Source organism: Calonectris borealis, chromosome 27 (genome assembly GCF_964195595.1).
Source record: "Calonectris borealis chromosome 27, bCalBor7.hap1.2, whole genome shotgun sequence".
Taxonomy (NCBI): domain Eukaryota; kingdom Metazoa; phylum Chordata; class Aves; order Procellariiformes; family Procellariidae; genus Calonectris; species Calonectris borealis.
In genome coordinates, this window is record NC_134338.1 from 2732006 (window position 1) to 2749611 (window position 17606).

At 61.2% G+C, this 17606-nt stretch overlaps 2 protein-coding genes across 7 annotated transcripts in view; both read right to left on the minus strand.

Annotated features, from left to right (window-relative positions):
* PPP3CC (protein phosphatase 3 catalytic subunit gamma) overlaps positions 1-2631 on the minus strand; it is a 38353-nt gene extending 35722 nt beyond the window's left edge. For 2 of the 5 annotated variants that reach the window (XM_075174778.1, XM_075174776.1), the window contains exon 1: positions 2414-2628. In XM_075174778.1, the coding sequence (XP_075030879.1) occupies positions 2414-2465 (52 nt within the window). In that variant the 5' untranslated portion in view covers positions 2466-2628. Of the gene's footprint in view, positions 1-2413 lie in introns of all 5 variants that reach the window. The other 3 variants (XM_075174777.1, XM_075174774.1, XM_075174775.1) reach the window with 3 other exon arrangements.
* A 952-nt stretch (positions 2632-3583) lies between these two features.
* On the minus strand, positions 3584-13138 carry SLC39A14 (solute carrier family 39 member 14). Of its 2 annotated transcripts, none has more exons than XM_075174548.1 (7): positions 12550-13138; positions 11670-11839; positions 9242-9364; positions 8959-9144; positions 8504-8711; positions 7806-7990; positions 3584-7474 (listed from the first exon to the last, which is right to left on the minus strand). In XM_075174548.1, exons 1-7 carry the CDS (start codon positions 13082-13084, stop codon positions 7328-7330), a joined length of 1554 nt encoding a protein of 517 aa, XP_075030649.1. In that variant the 5' UTR covers positions 13085-13138; the 3' UTR covers positions 3584-7327. The 2 variants fall into 2 exon arrangements, with proteins under 2 accessions (XP_075030649.1, XP_075030648.1); XM_075174547.1 differs by lacking the exon at positions 11670-11839 and adding an exon at positions 9913-10082 and having other exon boundaries at positions 12550-13099.
* Positions 13139-17606: the final 4468 nt, after the last annotated feature.

The window sequence follows — 17606 nt, forward strand, 5'->3', positions numbered from 1 at the left end:
AAAAAGCAATTCTTGACGTACCCCAAAATTAGAGATTTTAATAATGAACATGAAGTTACCTGAGTACAAGTTTCAGCACAAAACTGAGGCAAATGGAAACACTATTTCTCCTCACTAAACATAATTATAGTTAACACTTCTGCAGGGCTCTAGAGATGTAAATATATAGGTTAAACATAGTTAAAATTCTACATCCTACTTAATTGTAGGCATTTCCAATTGAACAAAATTAGCTTTTATCTTCAGGTTTAAATTATTAATAACCGCGAACAATGTCACCACCTTTAAACAATAATCACAGCCACGGAAGAAGCTATTCCTCCCCAGATTTCTAGAGGCGCTTGAATCAGCGTCCCAAGCGTACCTGGGGGAAATCAAACGCTCTCCTTGACAAGTTCCCGTGGCTCTCGGAGCATCAGTGCCCAGAGCAAGCAGGCTCCAGTCAACGCTACGAGCCTCCACCCCACCTGGCTACGAACTAATTACCAAAATTAGCCGAGGCCATCCAGATGCGGCAGGGTTGTCAAGCCCCCGAGCGGCGTCGGTAACGTCGGCAGGATTGCTGATAGGGTTTCCCGGGATCTGGAAGCCCGAGCAGCAGGGACAGCGTGTCGGTACGGACGACTCAGCTGAATCATAATGGCTGCATTGACATTACCTTCCCCGAACAAGGCCAACCTAAACACATGCAGCTGCCTGGGATTTAGCAGGAGATTTACGGTTTGCACCGGCCGCTCGGGCTGCCTGCAGACCTACAAATCACCAAGCCACACGCGCGGCTCTGGGGAAGACCCCGGGTCCCCCAAATCCATGAGCTCTCCAGCCTTATTTTGAGCGGCACGCTGAAAGCAACCCACAAAAAACAGCCGCGGGCAGCGCAGAGCTAACCAAGCCTGAGGGGCCTCAAAGTCCAGGCTGCCACCCTAGTCCACTTTCCCTTAATTTGAGGCCACGGTTATTAACATCTAAACATGTGATCGGCCACATGACAGGCTAAAAAAATCACTTGGACCCGTCCAGAGGAGAAGGTAGAGATGGCAGCATGCATCTCTCGTGGGCACACCTCCACACCCCTGTATTAGAACTATTCCTGGGAAACCACTCCTTTCATCAGCCGGCTCGGGGCAGCACGACTGCCTGCAATGATTCAAGCCATCCGGGCGAGAAGCTTTAATAACCGGGTGATTGTATAACTTTGACAGCTGGGTGCCTCTCGGCTACAGCGGTGGGTGCTGAGCAAAAGTTTAAGCAAGCGAAGGCGCGCAGTGGATGTTCCCCGATGCGTGGGTACAATAATGGCACTAGATCAATTAGGGCAGCGAAATGTACATCATACGAGCCTCCTCCTAATCCAGGAGTTTCTCAGCTAACGTATTTCTCTCCTCGTTAACTGCTTCGGTGTCTTCTGCTCTTTCAAAAATAGTACCTACTATAACGGGTCCTGAAGAGGGGGCCAGCTGGCACCCGCCTCGGGGCATCGAAAGAGCAAACAGGGCTTTGGGGGAGGCAAGACACAGGCAAGCAGGCAGGGAGCTGCCGGAATGAGGGCAGGGTGGGCTCTCACCCCCCCCACCCAATCCTCAGGGAGAGATGCAAAGCAGGGCCAGGTCAACCTCCGCTTCCACCCAAAGCAGGGTCTTGGCACCCCAGGCTGGGGGGCGAGGACCTCGTGGGTGTGAAGGAGCACAACGCCTGCCTCGGCTGCCCCCCTGGGCTGGCACCGCTCCCCTCCGAGCCCACCATCCGTGCCCTCCTCTGGGAGCTGGGCTCTCCCCAGGATGGGGATCCCCCCCCCCAGGCAGGGCAGGGATGCCCCCCTGCTTTGCCACCACCTGCAAGGCAGCGGTCTCCTGCTACCCGTGTGTTCACAGCCCCATGGGGCTGGGGGGTCCCCCAGCCCATCACCCCCACCTCCCCCACACTGCACCCCCCATCCTTGCATTGCACCAGGGTGAGGACCTGCACCAGAGAAGGGCGGGGGGGGAGCAGGATTGCTCATCCTCTCAGAGCAGGGGTGCCCCCCGGGCAAAAAATGCCCCCCCCCCTTCAAACAGATACCCCCCCCGGCTCTCTTTAGAACAGAGATGTTCCCCCCGAGACCAAAGGAGCCCCCCCAGGCTCCTCCGCAGAGGTTTCTGCCAGACAAGCGGTGCCCCCCCCGGCCTCCCCCCCTCCCAGGGCTCTCCCTTAGGAGGGGTGCCCCGCCAGAACAGCCCCCCCGCCGCTCCAGGCATTCCCCCGCCCCGACGAGGGCTCCCCCAGCCCGGGGATGCCCCCCCCCAAACCAGGCTCCCCCCTAACCCAGCGTGACCCCCCCCTAATCCTCTACCCCAGGGGTTCCCCCCAGGCGCCCCCCGTCAGTGCGCGCCCCCCGCGCAGGCAGGGGGCGCCCTCGCCGCCCCCGGCCCCTCACCCTTGACGATGCGCTCGGTGGTCGGCAGCTTGTTGTGGCCGCGCCCGGACATGGTGGTGGTGCCGCCGGCCCCACAACGGGCCGCTCCCGTTCTTCCCCCCCCCACCCCGCCCCGCTCCCCTCAAAAAGAGGGGGGCCGCGGGGTGCTCCCGGCGGCTGAGCGGGCCCCGGCGGCGGGCTGGGGATCCGCTGGGTGCCCCGGCGGCGGCTCCGCGGCGCTCCGCTCCCCTCCCCCCGCCCCCCGCCGCCACACCGCCCTCCTCCCTCTACCCCCCCGCAACGGCTACTGCGCATGCGCCACCCCGCGCCCGCCCCGCCCCTCCGCGCCGCGCCTGCGCGTCAGCCGGCGGGGGGAGAGGGGCGGTGCTGCGCCTGCGCCCGGCGTCACGTGGGTGCTCCTTCCTGCCGCCATCTTGGAGGGGAAGGGGGTGTTGCTAGGCGACGGGGGGGCAACATGGCGGGAGGTCTGTGAGAAGAGGGGCGCGACGCCCCTTTTCTCCATGAGCCCGAGGAGCACGTCACCCCTCAGCACCCTTCTGCCGTGGCCTCCCCTCTGCCCCCCGGCCTGGTTCAGGGGGGAAGACATAGCAGGTAAAAATAAACCTCCACGCCACCGTTCTGGCAGCGCAGATCGGGAATTCAGGCACCGGGTGCGCAGCATTCACGCAGCCCGACAGCTTGCAGCGTATGGGGAAGCACAGACAAGCATTAACACTCCCACTGCAAATAGCAAGAAGGGTTTGAGTTGGTCTGAGGGCCGAGGGTGACCCCGGCCAGCACAGCTTGCTGGGTTTAACCTTTCTGCAGAGGTGGGTAGCTAAGGACAGAGGCATTCATCAAAACATGAGGATTTTGCAGCAAAAAACAGCCCACCTGAAGCCTTGAGGCATAGGCCAGGAGCGCTGCTGCCTGACAGCCCCCCTGGAAGCACTCAGACAGCGCTGAGGAGGAGAGCAAGCAAGTCTGATGCATGCTGCAACCTTTCTTCCTTAGAATAGCATTTATTTTTAAAAACCACTACAGAATTTCAAGATTTGTTTTCTTTAGCTGCAACAGCATTTCTAAAAATTGTGCTTGCCACTCGGAGCTAGCAGCTTGAGGGTAATGGTATATAAAAAGGCAAAAAAAGTGAAGTAGAAAAGCAAAATAGGCTTTTTTTTTTTTTTCCCCCCTTCCTTCCCCTAATGCAGGGTGGGGAGGCAAGGACACAAATAACGCTGCTCTGAGTCAGGCTCCCTCGTGTGAGCTGGAGAGGAATACAACATCCCACAGACCCGAAACCTCAGCCTCCCTCCAGCCAAACATCAAGGCATGGAAATACATAAAAAAAAAAAAATTACAAAGATAAAATTAAAAAGGGCTTTTTGACTCTAAAAGCAATTCCTGGAGCGCCGTGCCACGCGGGCAGGAGTGGGGGGGGGGGTGTCAGTGCCATCTTCCGTCGGGCGCGCCGCACTGCACAGCCCTGGAAATCGGGGCTGGAAAAGCGGGATTGCATCACCCAGCCCGGCTCAAACCCTTCCCCTTGGAAAAATCCTGAACCAGCGGAGCTCCCACCCCTTCACACCCCAGCCAGCTCTGGCCACGGGGAGGTTTCCGCCGCTAGAGCACACTTGCAACCCTCCATCATTACAGAATATATTTTATTTATGGAATTTTACAAATAACTTTACAATTCACGTGACATAAGTTATGTTCTTTGTTTCAACGCGTATCTCTTACAACACCTGAGTTATTGAAATACTGAGATGGGACTTGAGCTTCGAACCGGACACGGGAAGGGAAACACGGATGAAAATCCATAACAAGATCGATTTGGGTCGCTTTCCCTCCTCGTCCTCCCGCCTGCCCCATCCCTTCCCTGACGGCGGGTACCAGCCTGCCCGAGCCAGGGACAGGAGCTCTCTCCCCCCGGTCCTTCGGCGGAGGGAGGGTCCCTCTCTGCGAAGAGCCTTGTTTCTCTGAGGGGTTTCACCCCCCCACACCCCAAATCTCTGGGTTGCAGGCAGATTTCTCAAAGTACAACTCAGTTGGCAAGAAACAGGGTTAAACTCGAAACGAGAAGACAACGGACTCACGATCCCCACCGTGTGTCGAGGGGCCCATACCGGCTCCGAGGAAGCCAAGCGTCAGTCCTTGCCACGTTTCCAGCTCTCGGGGACGCAGAGGACCTCCCAGCCACAGTCTGCAAGCGCCTCGTGGTCCCCAGGGGACAGACAACAAGATTTCCCCCCCTTCGCTTCCAACACAGAGGCTTTTCCATCTGTGCGCACCGCTGAACCGCTCCTGCCAGCCGCGACTTAGCCCTGGCAGTGCTACGGCTGCCCTCTGCCCCGTGGAGAGCCGCCAGCGATACAGTGTTTTCCAAATACTTCCTTGAGAGAGGAGAGAGGGCACATATGCCATTCAAAGGACTCAGTTTTTCCACATTAAGTCGGTCAGATGGGGCTGCAGCTCTCTCAAGCAGGGAAAGGGAGTTTCCAATACCACTTTCCTCCTGACTACTGAAAAATAGCAGCAACCTAAAGCAGGGGTAATGACCGCGAGGTGCTGCAGTGGGTGCCCGAGCCAGGACAGACCACGCTGCTTCGAGGTGGCTCTGTCCCACGGACCAGCCGCAGAGGGAGCGGTGACTTACAGTGACCGTCCACACGAACGAGACGCTGCACGGGATAAAGCAGAGCCCATCTCTCCTTGAAGGCATCACCAGCGGCAGCAAGCGGCCCGAGGACCGTGTGGTACCTCTGGGTTGAAGGGTGCTCCCAAGAAGGTTCCCTGCTCCTCAACATGTTGATATTTAACCTTCTGGGTGCGGGACAAAGCCAACAGCCTCCTGGGTGCCAAGGGGACAAAGTCAATGCCTGGCCTAGCCAAAGCCACCGAGAGCAGAGATGCCGATCCGTGAGATGCCACATCTCAACAGGCAGAAACCTAGGGACTCAGGAAGAACTGTTAGGAGCCTAAAAGGAACATCATCCAGCTGGTACCTAAGGCAAATTAGGAACAACAGTGAGGTACTGGCAGCCAGCGATCAAACCAGGGTACGATGCTACCGGATGGTACTGAGCCTGCCCCCGGCTATGCCAAGGGCTGAGGTCCCTTGTCTCTCTGCGATGGGCAGGAAAAATACCCGGCACACCCTCCGCTTTGCTTTCCAACAGAGGTGGAAGGGAAGGTGTGGGGAGCCTCAGCTCCAGCCCCCGGTGCTGAGCAGCACCCAGCCGAGGTGTCAGGATGGCCGTCACCCTGTCACACAGACCCATGGCCACGAAGGAAGACGCTGGGTGACAAGCCATCCCCGGCACGTACACCGAAGCACTTCTCAAAGCCATCCGCACCTCTCCTTCGTCCCAATCCGGCGCCATACCCGCTAGGGTAAGCCGCCTAAATCGGCTCCCGCTTGTCAGCGTGGCCACAAACTCACCACTACCGGGTGCAGGATAAGGTTTGGGGGAAGAAGGGGGTGCAAGGGAACCTCAAGCGACACGGGTGGGGTGGGCAACATTATCAATATGATAATAACTCAATTCACCTAGTGAATCTGGGGAAAGCCAGCCCAGAAGCAGAGCTGTGAAGTGCCTGTAACACCCTTCTCTGGCTACTCCCTAAGGCTGGAAACACACAACCTAAAGAGGTTCACAGTCTATTTTTTTTAAAAACACGCCCTCCACCCCACCCTGAACCTCAGCAACTCAGCAGCATCGGTGTTTAAAAACCGGTGTCCGTTCCCAGGTGTCGGCGTGAGCTTGGTCACAGTGTAAGGACCGCTTCCCTGGCTGGGGAGCCTGTGGCCGGCTAGGGGCTCACCGTGCCGGCCCTGCCCTTGCCCCGCGCTGCTCTTGTGCCCTTCTCGCCAGCATCGCTGCATGGCTGCCCTCATGGAAGAAGAAGGGGTCTTTTTCCCCCCCACATACAGCAGCAGGAACCTAAGGGAGGTAAGGGCATCCTGCTAGCCTTCTCCCAGCCGCTGCCCCATGCAGCGTCCGTCGGTCCGATCCACACGGGGTGCGGTTTGGTGTCCTCTGCTCCGAGCGCTGATGCCCAGAATGTGCTTTAAAAAAAAAAAAACAACCTCTTCACCCTGCTCTTCCCAGGGCATTGTCCGGGCTGCCAAGGCAGAACAGGAGCAAAACCAGACGTGGCTCCAGAGACATGTTTCTGAAGACAGCAAGAATGATGCTCAAATCATGAGTCGTGCTCCTCAAGCCTCCTCTTCCTCGGCAGCCCTCTGTGCTTGGAGAGCACAGCCACGAGGACTGGCTGGTAGGTAACTCTTGCAGAAGAAGGAGGGTCTGTCCTAGTCTGTGCGCTCCCGAAGTGGGATACCACCTCCCCAGGCAGGAAGGAAACCCCAGCTCCTTGCGTGATGCCGTCAAACACGGTGGGTCCCCGTTCCCCTTCTTTGCGGTGGTACTTTTCATCCCCTGCGCATCCGTTCCCTGGTAGATGAGCAGGCGGAGGCAGCTCGCGTCCAGCGCTAGCCCTGTACCCCACAGCCCCCCATCACGCACCCCCTGCAAAGGGGTCAGAAGAGCATCACGTCCCATCGCACCACTGAGCACAAGGAGGGGGAGCAACACGGCTAGAGGAGCTCCTGTCTCCCAACTCCATCCTTCCCAGGAGACAGGAGGAGAGAAGGGATATGACACTGGAAAGAGATCCTCCGGTTAGTTCGGTCCTACGGCAAAGGGGATTAAGCTCCCATCAGCCTTAAACCAAAATAAAATGAAGTCTATGGAATAGCTCTAAGAGCAATGCCTCTTCTTCCGTAGTGTGATGTCAGTGCCTGCACAGGTACCGTCGTATGCTTTCAGCAGGAAAAGGAAAGGAAAAAAAAAAAAAAAAAAAGAAATACCCCTTCCCCCCCGCAAAAAAAATGGAAAAGCTGGAACAGGGCTGCGAGACGGGCTGGTCCTACCCTATCTGGATCTGGCCGGAGTACATGGTGAGCAGCACCATGATGGTGAACCCCGTCAGCAGCCCCGCGTTCTGGATGGCGAAGGTGATCAGCGTGCTGCCGTTCTGCTCGTCCTCCTGGCTGACCTCATTCATTTCGGGGAACTGGAGCGGGGGGAAAAAAGAGAGCGATGGCAGTGCTCAGCGTCAGGAGTGGCTTCGTCCTTCCCCGTTGCTTCCCACCCCGTGCCACCGTCCTGGCAAATATTCACCACCCGGCCCGGGGCTCTCACCAGGTCACCGCGTCACCAGCCCAGGGGGCAAAGCAAAGCGGAGACCAACGCCGGCCACTACAGACAGCATCTGCGTTTGCCGGGGGACAGAGCAAACACCCCCCTGTGCTCTCCGTGCCTGCCTTGCCTCCAGGCAAAAAAAAAAAACAACCCTGGCAAGGTCCCGACCGCGCGCCCGGCAGCCCCCCGGGCTCAGCATTTACCATGTCAGCCAGCGCTATGTACAGAAACATCCCTCCGGCCAGAGCGAAGATCCAGTTGGCAGAGAAGTGGCTGCCGGCCACGATGCCGAAGGCCAAGCCCACGTAGCAGCAACAGGCGGAGATGAAGTTGAAGAAGAGCGCTTGGCGGATGGTCATCCCGGCATTCAGCAGGATGACAAAGTCCCCTGTGGGAGAAGAGGACGGGGAGGATGAGGAGGGAGCGGGCTGTCACTGGGCGGGCAGCAGCACTGGGACAGCACCGAGGTGCTCGTATTCAGCGCCTGCTTTTGCATGAGGTCAAGCGTGGGCTCCCCGTGCCCACCGGCGCCGAGCGCTGACCGCAGCAGCTGCCTGCCAGCTCCCGGCCCTGCCCACGCATAAATTCGGACATTCAAACCCAAACCGCTGCCCGCCTCCCCCCTCCCAAACCAACGAGGTGGTGGTGGTTTTTTTTCCTTCAGATGTCTCCGTCTAAATTTAAAGCTCAGACATCATATTACCTCGTTATTTTTAGAGCTGTGATTACTCAGTGTAGTTTACAGCCTTGCCTTCCCCCCCATCATTACTCTGTTTATTCCACCCCACGTTTGCCTTTCTCTCGAGAAACAACGGGTAGGACCGGGAAAGCAGCAGGTTTAGCCTTAAAGAGGGGCAGATCTGAGAGCCCTCGCAGCACCCTTCCCCGAGGACTCACGTACCCAGCTCGTGCGGGAACTCCTCGCAGAGGATGGCCACGGAGGTGCTGATCCCTTGGAAGACGGAGACGGTGAAGGAGGCCCCGATGGCCAACCCGTCGATGAAGTTGTGGAGGCCGTCGCTGAGGGTGATCATCCACGCCAGCGTGCCGATGTCGGAGTACCGCACCTCCTTCAGCCAGTAACACGCGCTCTGGGAAGCCTGCAGGTCCTGCCAGGGCACCCCGACAGCGGGGGCTCAGCACCCAGCTGGTCTGGGGGGGTCACTGCTCCCTCCACCGGCCAGGGAAACCCACCCCTCCATGCATTAAATCCACCCAAGGCTTGACCCGAGCAGTTTGCTTTCCACCGCTCACAGGAGGTGCAATGGGCTTCAAAACTGCTCTTTTTCATTGACAGGCAGGTTTTTTTTCCACGTGCCCACCCGCAACCCCACGGGAGCGGGAGGGGGCACTAACCTGGACAGAGAGGGAGCCCACCACAACCTTCTCATCCCCGGAGGGGGTCTTGCACTCCAGCTCGCTGGTTATGTGTGGGATCATGTGGTCCAGGTCCCCGTTCTGCAGCTTCTCGGTCACCCCCTCCTCCTGGTCCTTCTTGGACGGCAGAGCCTCGGGGCCGTAGTGGCTGTGCCCGTGGTGATGCTATGGGACAGGGGGGATTCACGGGTGTCAGCCACCCCTGCCATTTCTGCCGTTTCCCACCCGAGCAACGCTCCGAGCAGCCCCTGCTCAGCCTCACCTGGTCCTTCTGTTTCAGGAGCATCTTCAGGACCTTCTCCGTGAAGAAGAAGAGGTAGAAGCCCCCGAACACCACGGCGGATTTGGAAACGTAATAAGCTTCTTGAGGGTTGAATCCAAACGCCTGCAGGCAAAAGGGGACAAGTGACAGGACTGAGGAACAGTCTCTAGCAGCGTCCTTCGTCTGCCCATGCCCCTGTCACCTCTGGGGTAACACCGCTGCTTTCTGACCTCTCTCTAAGCAGCAGCTGCTTTGGGGGAAAACTCAGAAAACGCCTTCGTGCACCTTTAATCTCCCTCGTTCCCCCAGCCAAGCCGACTGTGCCCCAAGGCATTGGATCCACCATCCTGCACCGGGGCAGGGATGCTAAAAGCAGGCTTAGAAACCTCCGCTGTCTCGGCATAAAGGTGACCTGCCTGCAGGGCTAGAAAGGGCAATAAAACAGCGCTGCTCTGCTTGAAGCAGACTGGAGGTCTCTCTGGAGCGATTCCCTTCCAAAGAGGGGTGAAATGCCAGCTCCGACTGCGGTCCCGAGGGGCTTCCAGCCTCCGTACCTCGCTCTCGGCTCCCCTCCGACGCCGCCTTCCCCTTCTCCAGCCAGCGAGCGCCCAGAGAGAGAGAAACAGCCCCCGAGAGAGAAAAAAGGACAGACCCGACGGTCCTCACCCTACCTCGGGAATGAGCTGGAAGAGGGCGTTGGAGTAGAGAGTTCCAATCGCCAGAGCTATGAAGTAGAGGAGCAGCCGCTTGTAAAAGGTCTTCTTCATGAAGGGCACCACGCTGGCTCCCACCAGCGAGCAGAGGGAGATGACGGTCACGCAGAGGAAACCGTAACCCCAGACTGCGGCGTGCGTGCCAAACCCACCCCGGGGAATCGGACGAGGGGAGGTTGTCGGAGGGAAGGGAGATCAACGTGGGGAAGGGGAGGGAGGAGAAGGAATCCACGCCAAAAGGAAAGAGAGAGGAGGGAGGGAGGGGGGGGGAGAGAAGAGGACATTCATTAGTGATTGCTTGTTCATCTGGCATTGGTTCAAGAGGGGTGAACCTGCTGCTGAGCGGCTCTGGAAACAGCTCTTTGGGAAGGGTCGGAGGGAAACCCCGCTGCGGAGCTCGAGGAGAGGAGCCCTCCCTTGGAGCAAGCAGCTCTCTTTTAGCACCGGGATGAAACTGAGTTTTGGCAGCCAGGTTGTTTCAGAGCCAGCACCCCAGCTCGGCTCCCCAAGCCCCCGCGGGACATCGGGTAGCCGTTCCAGAGCCACAGAGCGCCGAGGTCCCCTGAGCATCTCGTACGCTCCATCCTCATCCTCATCCTGCAGCCCGGAGAGATGCGGCTGGTCACCGCAAGCCAGCTGGGACTGGGATGCTCCGACTGACAGTGAGGGTGGAGCGTACGTAAGTCATTTCAGTTCCTGGCAGATCAGGAAACACAGGTGCTTAGTTTTTATGTTCGGCAAATAAAAGTCGCAGTTCTGGAGTTGAAAAGGAGCCTTGAAAAAAACATCTCCCCACCAACACGGACGAGGCATTCGCTGCCCGAGAGCAAAGCGGGCAACGCCGGGGAGGCAAAACCCGGCGGCAGCAAAGGGTGCTCTGCTCAGAAGGAAAGTTGCACCTTAAATGCAGAGTTTTAAGGCTGGATGTGCAGGAGCTCGGATCCAGCTCGTCTCCTCCCCAGGAGATGGGGAAGGGCTCTGTGAAGCTGCCTGGACCAGGGGGCCAACGAAGCACGCATGTTTCAAAGGTGTCCAATCTGAGAGCGCGTGGGTGTATTTATTCAACTCCGGAACTGTGCAATTACAACATAATTAATTTGCGATACATCTGTTGGGCCCATCAGAGCACCAGGAAACCTCACGTAAGCATAAATCCTTGTGGGAACATCGGTCTTGTAAATAGCAGGGGGGGAAAGGCAATTAAAACATTTGTAAAAGCTGGCTGACTGGGGAGGGAGCTGGTGCTTGTCCGGGCTGTTCTCTGTGCTTTTATACCCATATTTCCTCCGCCTCGCAGGTCCCTCCCTCCGCTCACACCACGAGTGCTGCCGCACCTCAGCGGCCTCAGAGCCGGGCAGCTCTGCACGAAGCAGGGCTGAGCACATCCCTCCGAGGGAGAAACTCCCTTGCAAAGCAGACACAGCCCATGGGACAGGAGCAAACGGCTTTTCCCAGCACCTTCCTGGACCTCAGACCTGGCCAGCAGCCTTGCAAGGACCGGCAGGGCTGGAGGGCACAGCCTCCCCACGCTGCCTGCACACTCGAGAGGGTTTCCTGGTGCTCGGAGGGGCGAGAAAAGCCCTGCGGAGCCCCTGAGACAAGCCCTCAGCCTCGGGTGACGGAGGGATCGGTTCGATTCGGCAGGGTGGAGGCAGACAGGGCACCCGGAGAGCTGCCCTCGGAGACGGGAGAGAGGCAGGGACTTTCTACTGCACCTCTGGGATGAGCTGGAAGAGCGCGTTAGAGAGCAGCGTGCCGATGGACAGCGCGATGAAAAACGTGAGGACCCGGCTGAAAAAGGCCTTCTCGGTACACGGTACGATGAAGACTCCGAGCAGGGAGGCCACGTTAATCATCGACACACTGAGAAAACCAAAGCCCCACACTGCGGAACGAGAAGAAACGAGGGCCAGACATTACCGAGGCTCTCGGCGTGGGGAGACGGGGAGGACCCCAAGACCCCGGATCCGGGCAGGAGGAAAAGGCTCGCTCTGGGTCTATGCCCCCACGCCGGGGCCGGCCTCAGTGCACCGGAGCGTCTCTCCTTTCACTCTGGACGCTTCAACTGTGACACAAACCGTCATTTTTGTTGCAGGGCAGGTGGAAACGAAGCCACCAGGTTACTTGGGAGAGGCTTTCCCGAGCCAGCCCCAGCCTCATGGCATGGGAGAAACCAGTGCTGTGCTCAGGGCAGTCGATCCAAGCCCTTGGGCATCGTCAGGACCTGGATGCATGGAAGCTCATTTAGCATCCGCTGGTGGCTGGAGGCCAGCGGGTGCCTAAAGCGGTGCCAAGCCACCCCCTCCCACCCACGGGGACTTGCAGCAAGGTCCCCATCATCCAGCTCTGACCTGCGGCGTGTGCGATCAGGGGCAAAACCACGCTGCCAGCCCACAGCACAGGCTGCACTGAGGAAAACCCGTCAGGACTCCCAGCTGCTGTAGGCAAGCTGCCTCCTCTTGTCCCTGCCAGACTCTGCCTGTGCCCCGGAGCCGGGAATGGGAACTGGCTGTCCCGCAGGTCCCGACGTGCCTCGTGTCCCCGAGCTGTGCCCAGGGCCGGGCAGCGCTCGTGCCCCCCTGGTTCCCTGCTTACCTTCGGCTGAGCTGGGTCTGCTCTCCTCCGTCTGCTCATTTTCCTCGTTTTCCAGGTTCTCGGAGGCGCACGCCCCTGACTCCAGCTGCTGCAGGATAGTGGGGCAAAACTCCTTGAACTCGCTGTGCCCCACGGCGGAGCCCTCGCTCAGGTTGTGGATGGCAAAAAGCTCAATGGAGCTGAAGCACTGGGGAAGGGAAGAGAGAGGCACGTGCCTTGAGACTCCCCCAGCTCTGCAAAGAGGCTTTGGGGGTCTGCAGAGCCCCTGCCTTACCCGGGAGAGGTTCACCCGCTGCTGTGGCGGCTGGGAGACGTTGGCGTGTCCCACTCCTACGTCCAGGCGGTTCAGCAGGGCCTTGAGCTGCTTCAGGCTCAGGGTTTCGCTCTCGCCGTAGCGCTGGAGGAGATCCTGCAGGAAGGAGGCTGCGGAGAGCGCCGGTCCCGCAGCATCCCTGCCCGCCCAGACCCGCGGGCAGGGGAGAAGGTAGAGCAGCACAAGCAGGCAGCAGCCCCGGGGGCCTGCGCTGGGGATCATGGTGTCTCAGGGATGCTGGAAGAGAAGCCACGCGCTGACGTGAACTTTAGCATCCCCAGCGGCTCCGACCACTGCTCTTCCACCCCACAGCTCCCTCAGGACATGGCAGATTTCTTCCCCAGGGAGCCCCAGGCCGGGTGGGACACAACTCTGCACAGTGCTGAGAGCACCCAGATCCCGAGGGGGGGACTCGACATCTTTTCACAAGCGATACAAGCCCCACCGCTTCTCCTCTATCCTCAACCAAGCCCCCGGCATCACCTCCTCGAGCACCCCACTCCCCCAGCTCACCGCAGCCACGTGCCGAGGGGTGGGCTGCTGGGACACGGCTCCGCAGCACCTCTCCAGCTCCGCAGCACCTCGGGGTCCCTGGGGAAGAGCAGCCAGTGGTCGGAAGGCAGGCAGCAGCGCGCAGGCAGGGCTGCGATGGGGATCCTGCGCGTGTGCCTCCGCCAGCGGCGCAGCCAGCAAACCCCAGCGCAGTTAATACCAACGCCGGCTGCCGAATTCGGCTCTCCGTGGGGCGGGGAAGTCACGCACCAGCCCCCAGCCACGCCAATGCCACATCGGGTCCCCCTCGTGCCACCGGGGCCGGGACACGCACCCCTCGGGGACCTCTGCCCACCCACGCCGGCGCTCGGAGGACATGGGAGCCCAGGGGCCAGAGGTGGCATTTTCATTAGGTTATACTTTAACTACAATAATTGCAACGCACCGGCTCCTTCCCAGCTGCAACTGTAGGTGCCTTTATAGTATTTGCCTAGAATCAATCCTTGCCCTCTCCGCTCCTTTCATATAAGCCGGGAATCAATAAAAGCGGGGCGGCAGAGACCGGGGGGAGCCGGGGTTCCCCCACCAGCATGCATTGGGTGCAAAGGAAGGGGCTCGGAGAGAGGGTGGGAGGCCAGGCACGACCCGCACATCCACCTTGGGCAGCACCCAAGAGGCTGGAGCGGGGCCCGGGCTGCCTTCCTGGAAAAGCGTCACCGAAAGGTGGACGGCAAATTTGGAATTCACAAGGACAAGGAGAAAAAAATTCGCTATCCGCCGCCTCCGTACGCCCAGCAGCCATCCTGTTCCCGGCCCAGCGCTCCGCTCCCCCCCCGGGGGCTTGGGCACACGCTGCCTCGTGGTTTCCCCTTCCCGGGGGCTCCTCGGGGGAAGCAGTTTGCAGCCCCGGGACGGTTCCTGCACCGTTGCGCACGGGGCCCCATCCAGCCCAGCTCTGCCCTGGCACGGGACCTGCCGCCCCGGCCAAGCCGCGCTCCCGCCGGCCGCTCCGGCACCTCGCCACGCTCATCCCGTGCTGACGGCTTGCAGATTTCGGTCTCCTCCAAAAACAAGCCCAAGACATTTTTGAAGCCCGGCCAACCAATTGTTCTGAAAATAACCTGGGGCCGGGTTTGCGAGGCACGGTGCTGCTCGGGGCGGCGAGGCCGAGCCTGGCAGGACCCCGTCCCCCTCTGAAGTCCCCCTCCGAAGGCGCCCACATTCCCGCGGGTTTTACAAGCTTACCACCACTTTGCGAGCTTTGTTTGGAGGTTTTACCCTCCTCCTGCCAGGGCTTAGCTCGGATGCTTTGGCTTAACCCCTCTCCTCCCAAAATGGGGCAGCGAGCTCATCTGGCGAGGTGCTGGTAACACCCTGCTCGGTAGAGGCACGTGAGGGACCTCTGCCTCTTCAGCAACCCCCAGCGAGAGCCGGACACCTTCCTCTGCCTCCCCCCTACCCAAATCCACCCTTCCAGAGGGGTCTCCACCCTTCCAGAGGGGTCCTCCCTGCGCAATGCCCCGTTGCAGCCCCAGGAGCAGCAACCAGCCCCGGCGGCCACGTGGAATATCTGGGTGGCCAGTGACTCCCACAAGGTACACAGGCGCTGGCACACAGCCCACGGTGGCAAAGGCCTGTCCCGGCAGCACCACATCCCAGGACGGGGATGTTGGCTGCCTTTCCCTCTCCGTGCCGGCCGAGTGCTCCCCGCGTCCCTTCGTCCTGCCGGGAGCCATCCTGCCCGGAGCACGCCGATTATCGCTGGCCCGTGCCAAGGCACGCAGCCCTCCCCAGTGCCAAAATCGCCCCTGGGGTTTCTCCCAAAACTGGGCTGAGCCGGGCGCACCCAGGGTGGAAAACCGGACCTCAACTTTTACCCAGCTGCCAAACAAAAGGCAGGAAGCGGTTTGCAGGCAGAGCCGGGCAGGGGTTTGAATTGCACAGGCTCGCTGCCGTTTTAGGGCAGAAATGAGGTGGAGGAGCCGCCCCTCGGGAAGAGAAGGGCTCAAGGAGGAACAGCCTGGGGGTCTCAGACCCCCTGAACATCGCAGGGAGCCCAGGGCAAGGCAGGAGGGTGCCAAACACATCCAAGCCCCCCCCCATCCCGGTGGCAAAGGGGGGCCGCAGCAAACACCCCAGGGACACAAACCCCTGCTGCGGTCTCTCCATCACCGCCACCGGCTGAGCGGGACCCCCTCAAAGCCCCCCGGCCCCCTGCCCGCTACCTTCAAGGGCGTCCTCTCGCCGGCCACGGGACCTGCTCCTGGGGCCCGGCGAGCCGCGGTGCCGCGCACGGGCCAACGCCTGACCTACTTTATTGCTCGCTGCCGCGCTGGGACGGGGCAGAGGGAACAAACCTCTGCCACGGGGAGGGGATGCCCAGGAGCCACCTTCCACAGCACGTGCCCGGGAGTGATGCCCAGCGGTAACGAGAGCCCAAAGGAGCTGCCGGGGCCAGGCAAAGCCCCCTCTTCTTTCCCGTATCCCTTGGGTTCACTTCCCAGAGCTCATCGATCCCGGTTGCAAACCACCCCCTCTCTGACCGGGAAGGTGACACCGAGAACAAGAAACACTGGCAAAGCCGAGCACGGCCTCAGCGACGTCAGCCCCGTGCCAGACGCTTCCCGAAATCCCGCACGGGGACAGCGCGCTGTCGCAAACCCGGAGCGGGGCAGCGAGGACCCCCGAAACCCCTCCGGTCTGCACCCCCATCCTACCAGGGTGGTTTGCAGCCAGCGGTCCCGACCTCCTTCCGGAGCAAAAGCCGCCCCATGTGTCTGGCAGCGCAGGCAGGACCTGCCTGCTGGCGGGGAGGGTTTCCATGCCCTGGGGCACGTCCGTGCCCCGGAGGGACGGCAGCCTGCCACACTCACGCCGGGCCACGGCCTCCCTTCGTTCCCCCCGGGCTTCCTCCTCGTCCCTTAATTTCCCCTACACCCCTGCCCGCTGGCCCTGGTGCGGGCAGGCAGGCAGGCAGCAAAACCGGCTGCCCCGGAGCTAACCCGGCTATGCCACCCCACGCGGGCCCCCCAGTCCTGCCCCGGTGCCCCCCACTCCCCACCCCACAGCCGCTCCCTGGCCCCTTTGCCCCCGGCCCCAGAGCTTGCACCGCTGCTGCCAGACCCCACAGCCGGGTCCTCCGCCCCGTACCCAACGCTGCCTGCACCCCCACCTGGCCCCAGACCCCACGGGCAGTCCCAAAGCAAACCCCACAGCTGCCCCCAGGCCCCATGACCGCTCCTAGGCGCGGTCCCAGACCCTAAAGCCGGTCCTAGACCTTAAAGCCGGTCCCAGACCCCACGGCCGGTCCCTGCATCCTTTTCCCCATCCCCATCCCCATCCCAGGGCTCGGGGCCCGCCCCAGCCCGGTCCCCCGCCGCTCATCCCCGCGGGGCCCCGTCCCCGCAGCCGGTTCCCTGCCCGGGCCCCATCCCGTCCCGTCCCGTCCCATCCCGTTCCATCCCGGCCCGGCCCGGCCCTACCTCCCGCTCCCGCTCCCGCCGCCTTCGCCGCCCGGTCCGCCCGGTCCCGGCCGCGCAGGGCGCACGCTCGGCCGGCGGCACGGGGAGCGCTCCCATTGGCCGCCGTCACAGCGGGCCCCGCCCCCGGCGCCGCCCCGCCCGCCGCTGTGCAGCGCCGAGCACCCCGGGCAGCGGCGTGGTGCGGCCGGTGGGTCACGGGGAGCCGGGCACCCCACGGACCCCCCCCAACACCCCTCGGGGGCACGGGGCACCCCACGGACCCCCCCCAGGGGGACAGAGCTCCCCCCCCGGGGATATGGCACTGAACAGACCCCCCCCCAGGCACCCCTCGGGGGCATGGAGCACCCACAGACCCCCCAGGCATGCCTTGGTGGCAGGGGACACCCCACGGACCCCCCCAAGCACCCCTTGGGGTTACGGAGCACCCCTCAGACCCCCCCAAGCACTCTTTGGGGGCATGGGGCACCCCATAGACCCCTCCTGGGGGGGACAGGGCACCCCACAACCCCCCCGGCCATCCCTCAGGGGTATAGGGCACTGCACAGACCCCCCCCAGTCACCCCTTGGGGGCATGGGGCACCCCACAGACCCCCCCTGGGGGGGACAGGGCACCCCACAACCCCCCCCGGCCATCCCTCAGGGGTATAGGGCACTGCACAGACCCCCCCCAGTCACCCCTTGGGGGCATGGGGCACCCCACAGACCCCCCCAAACACCCCTTGGGGGCACAGAGCACCCCCCAGACCCCTCCCAAGGGGACAGAGTACCAA

Coding starts and splice junctions, on each gene's coding strand:
- SLC39A14 (XM_075174548.1), bottom strand. CDS start 13,084: ATGATCCCCAGCGCAGGCCCCCGGGGCTGCTGCCTGCTTGTGCTGCTC. Junction 8,712..8,958: donor TGGGCTCCCTCTCTGTCCAG/GTTAGTGCCCCC, acceptor GTGCCCTGGCAG/GACCTGCAGGCTTCCCAGAG. Junction 7,991..8,503: donor GGAGTTCCCGCACGAGCTGG/GTACGTGAGTCC, acceptor CTTCTCCCACAG/GGGACTTTGTCATCCTGCTG.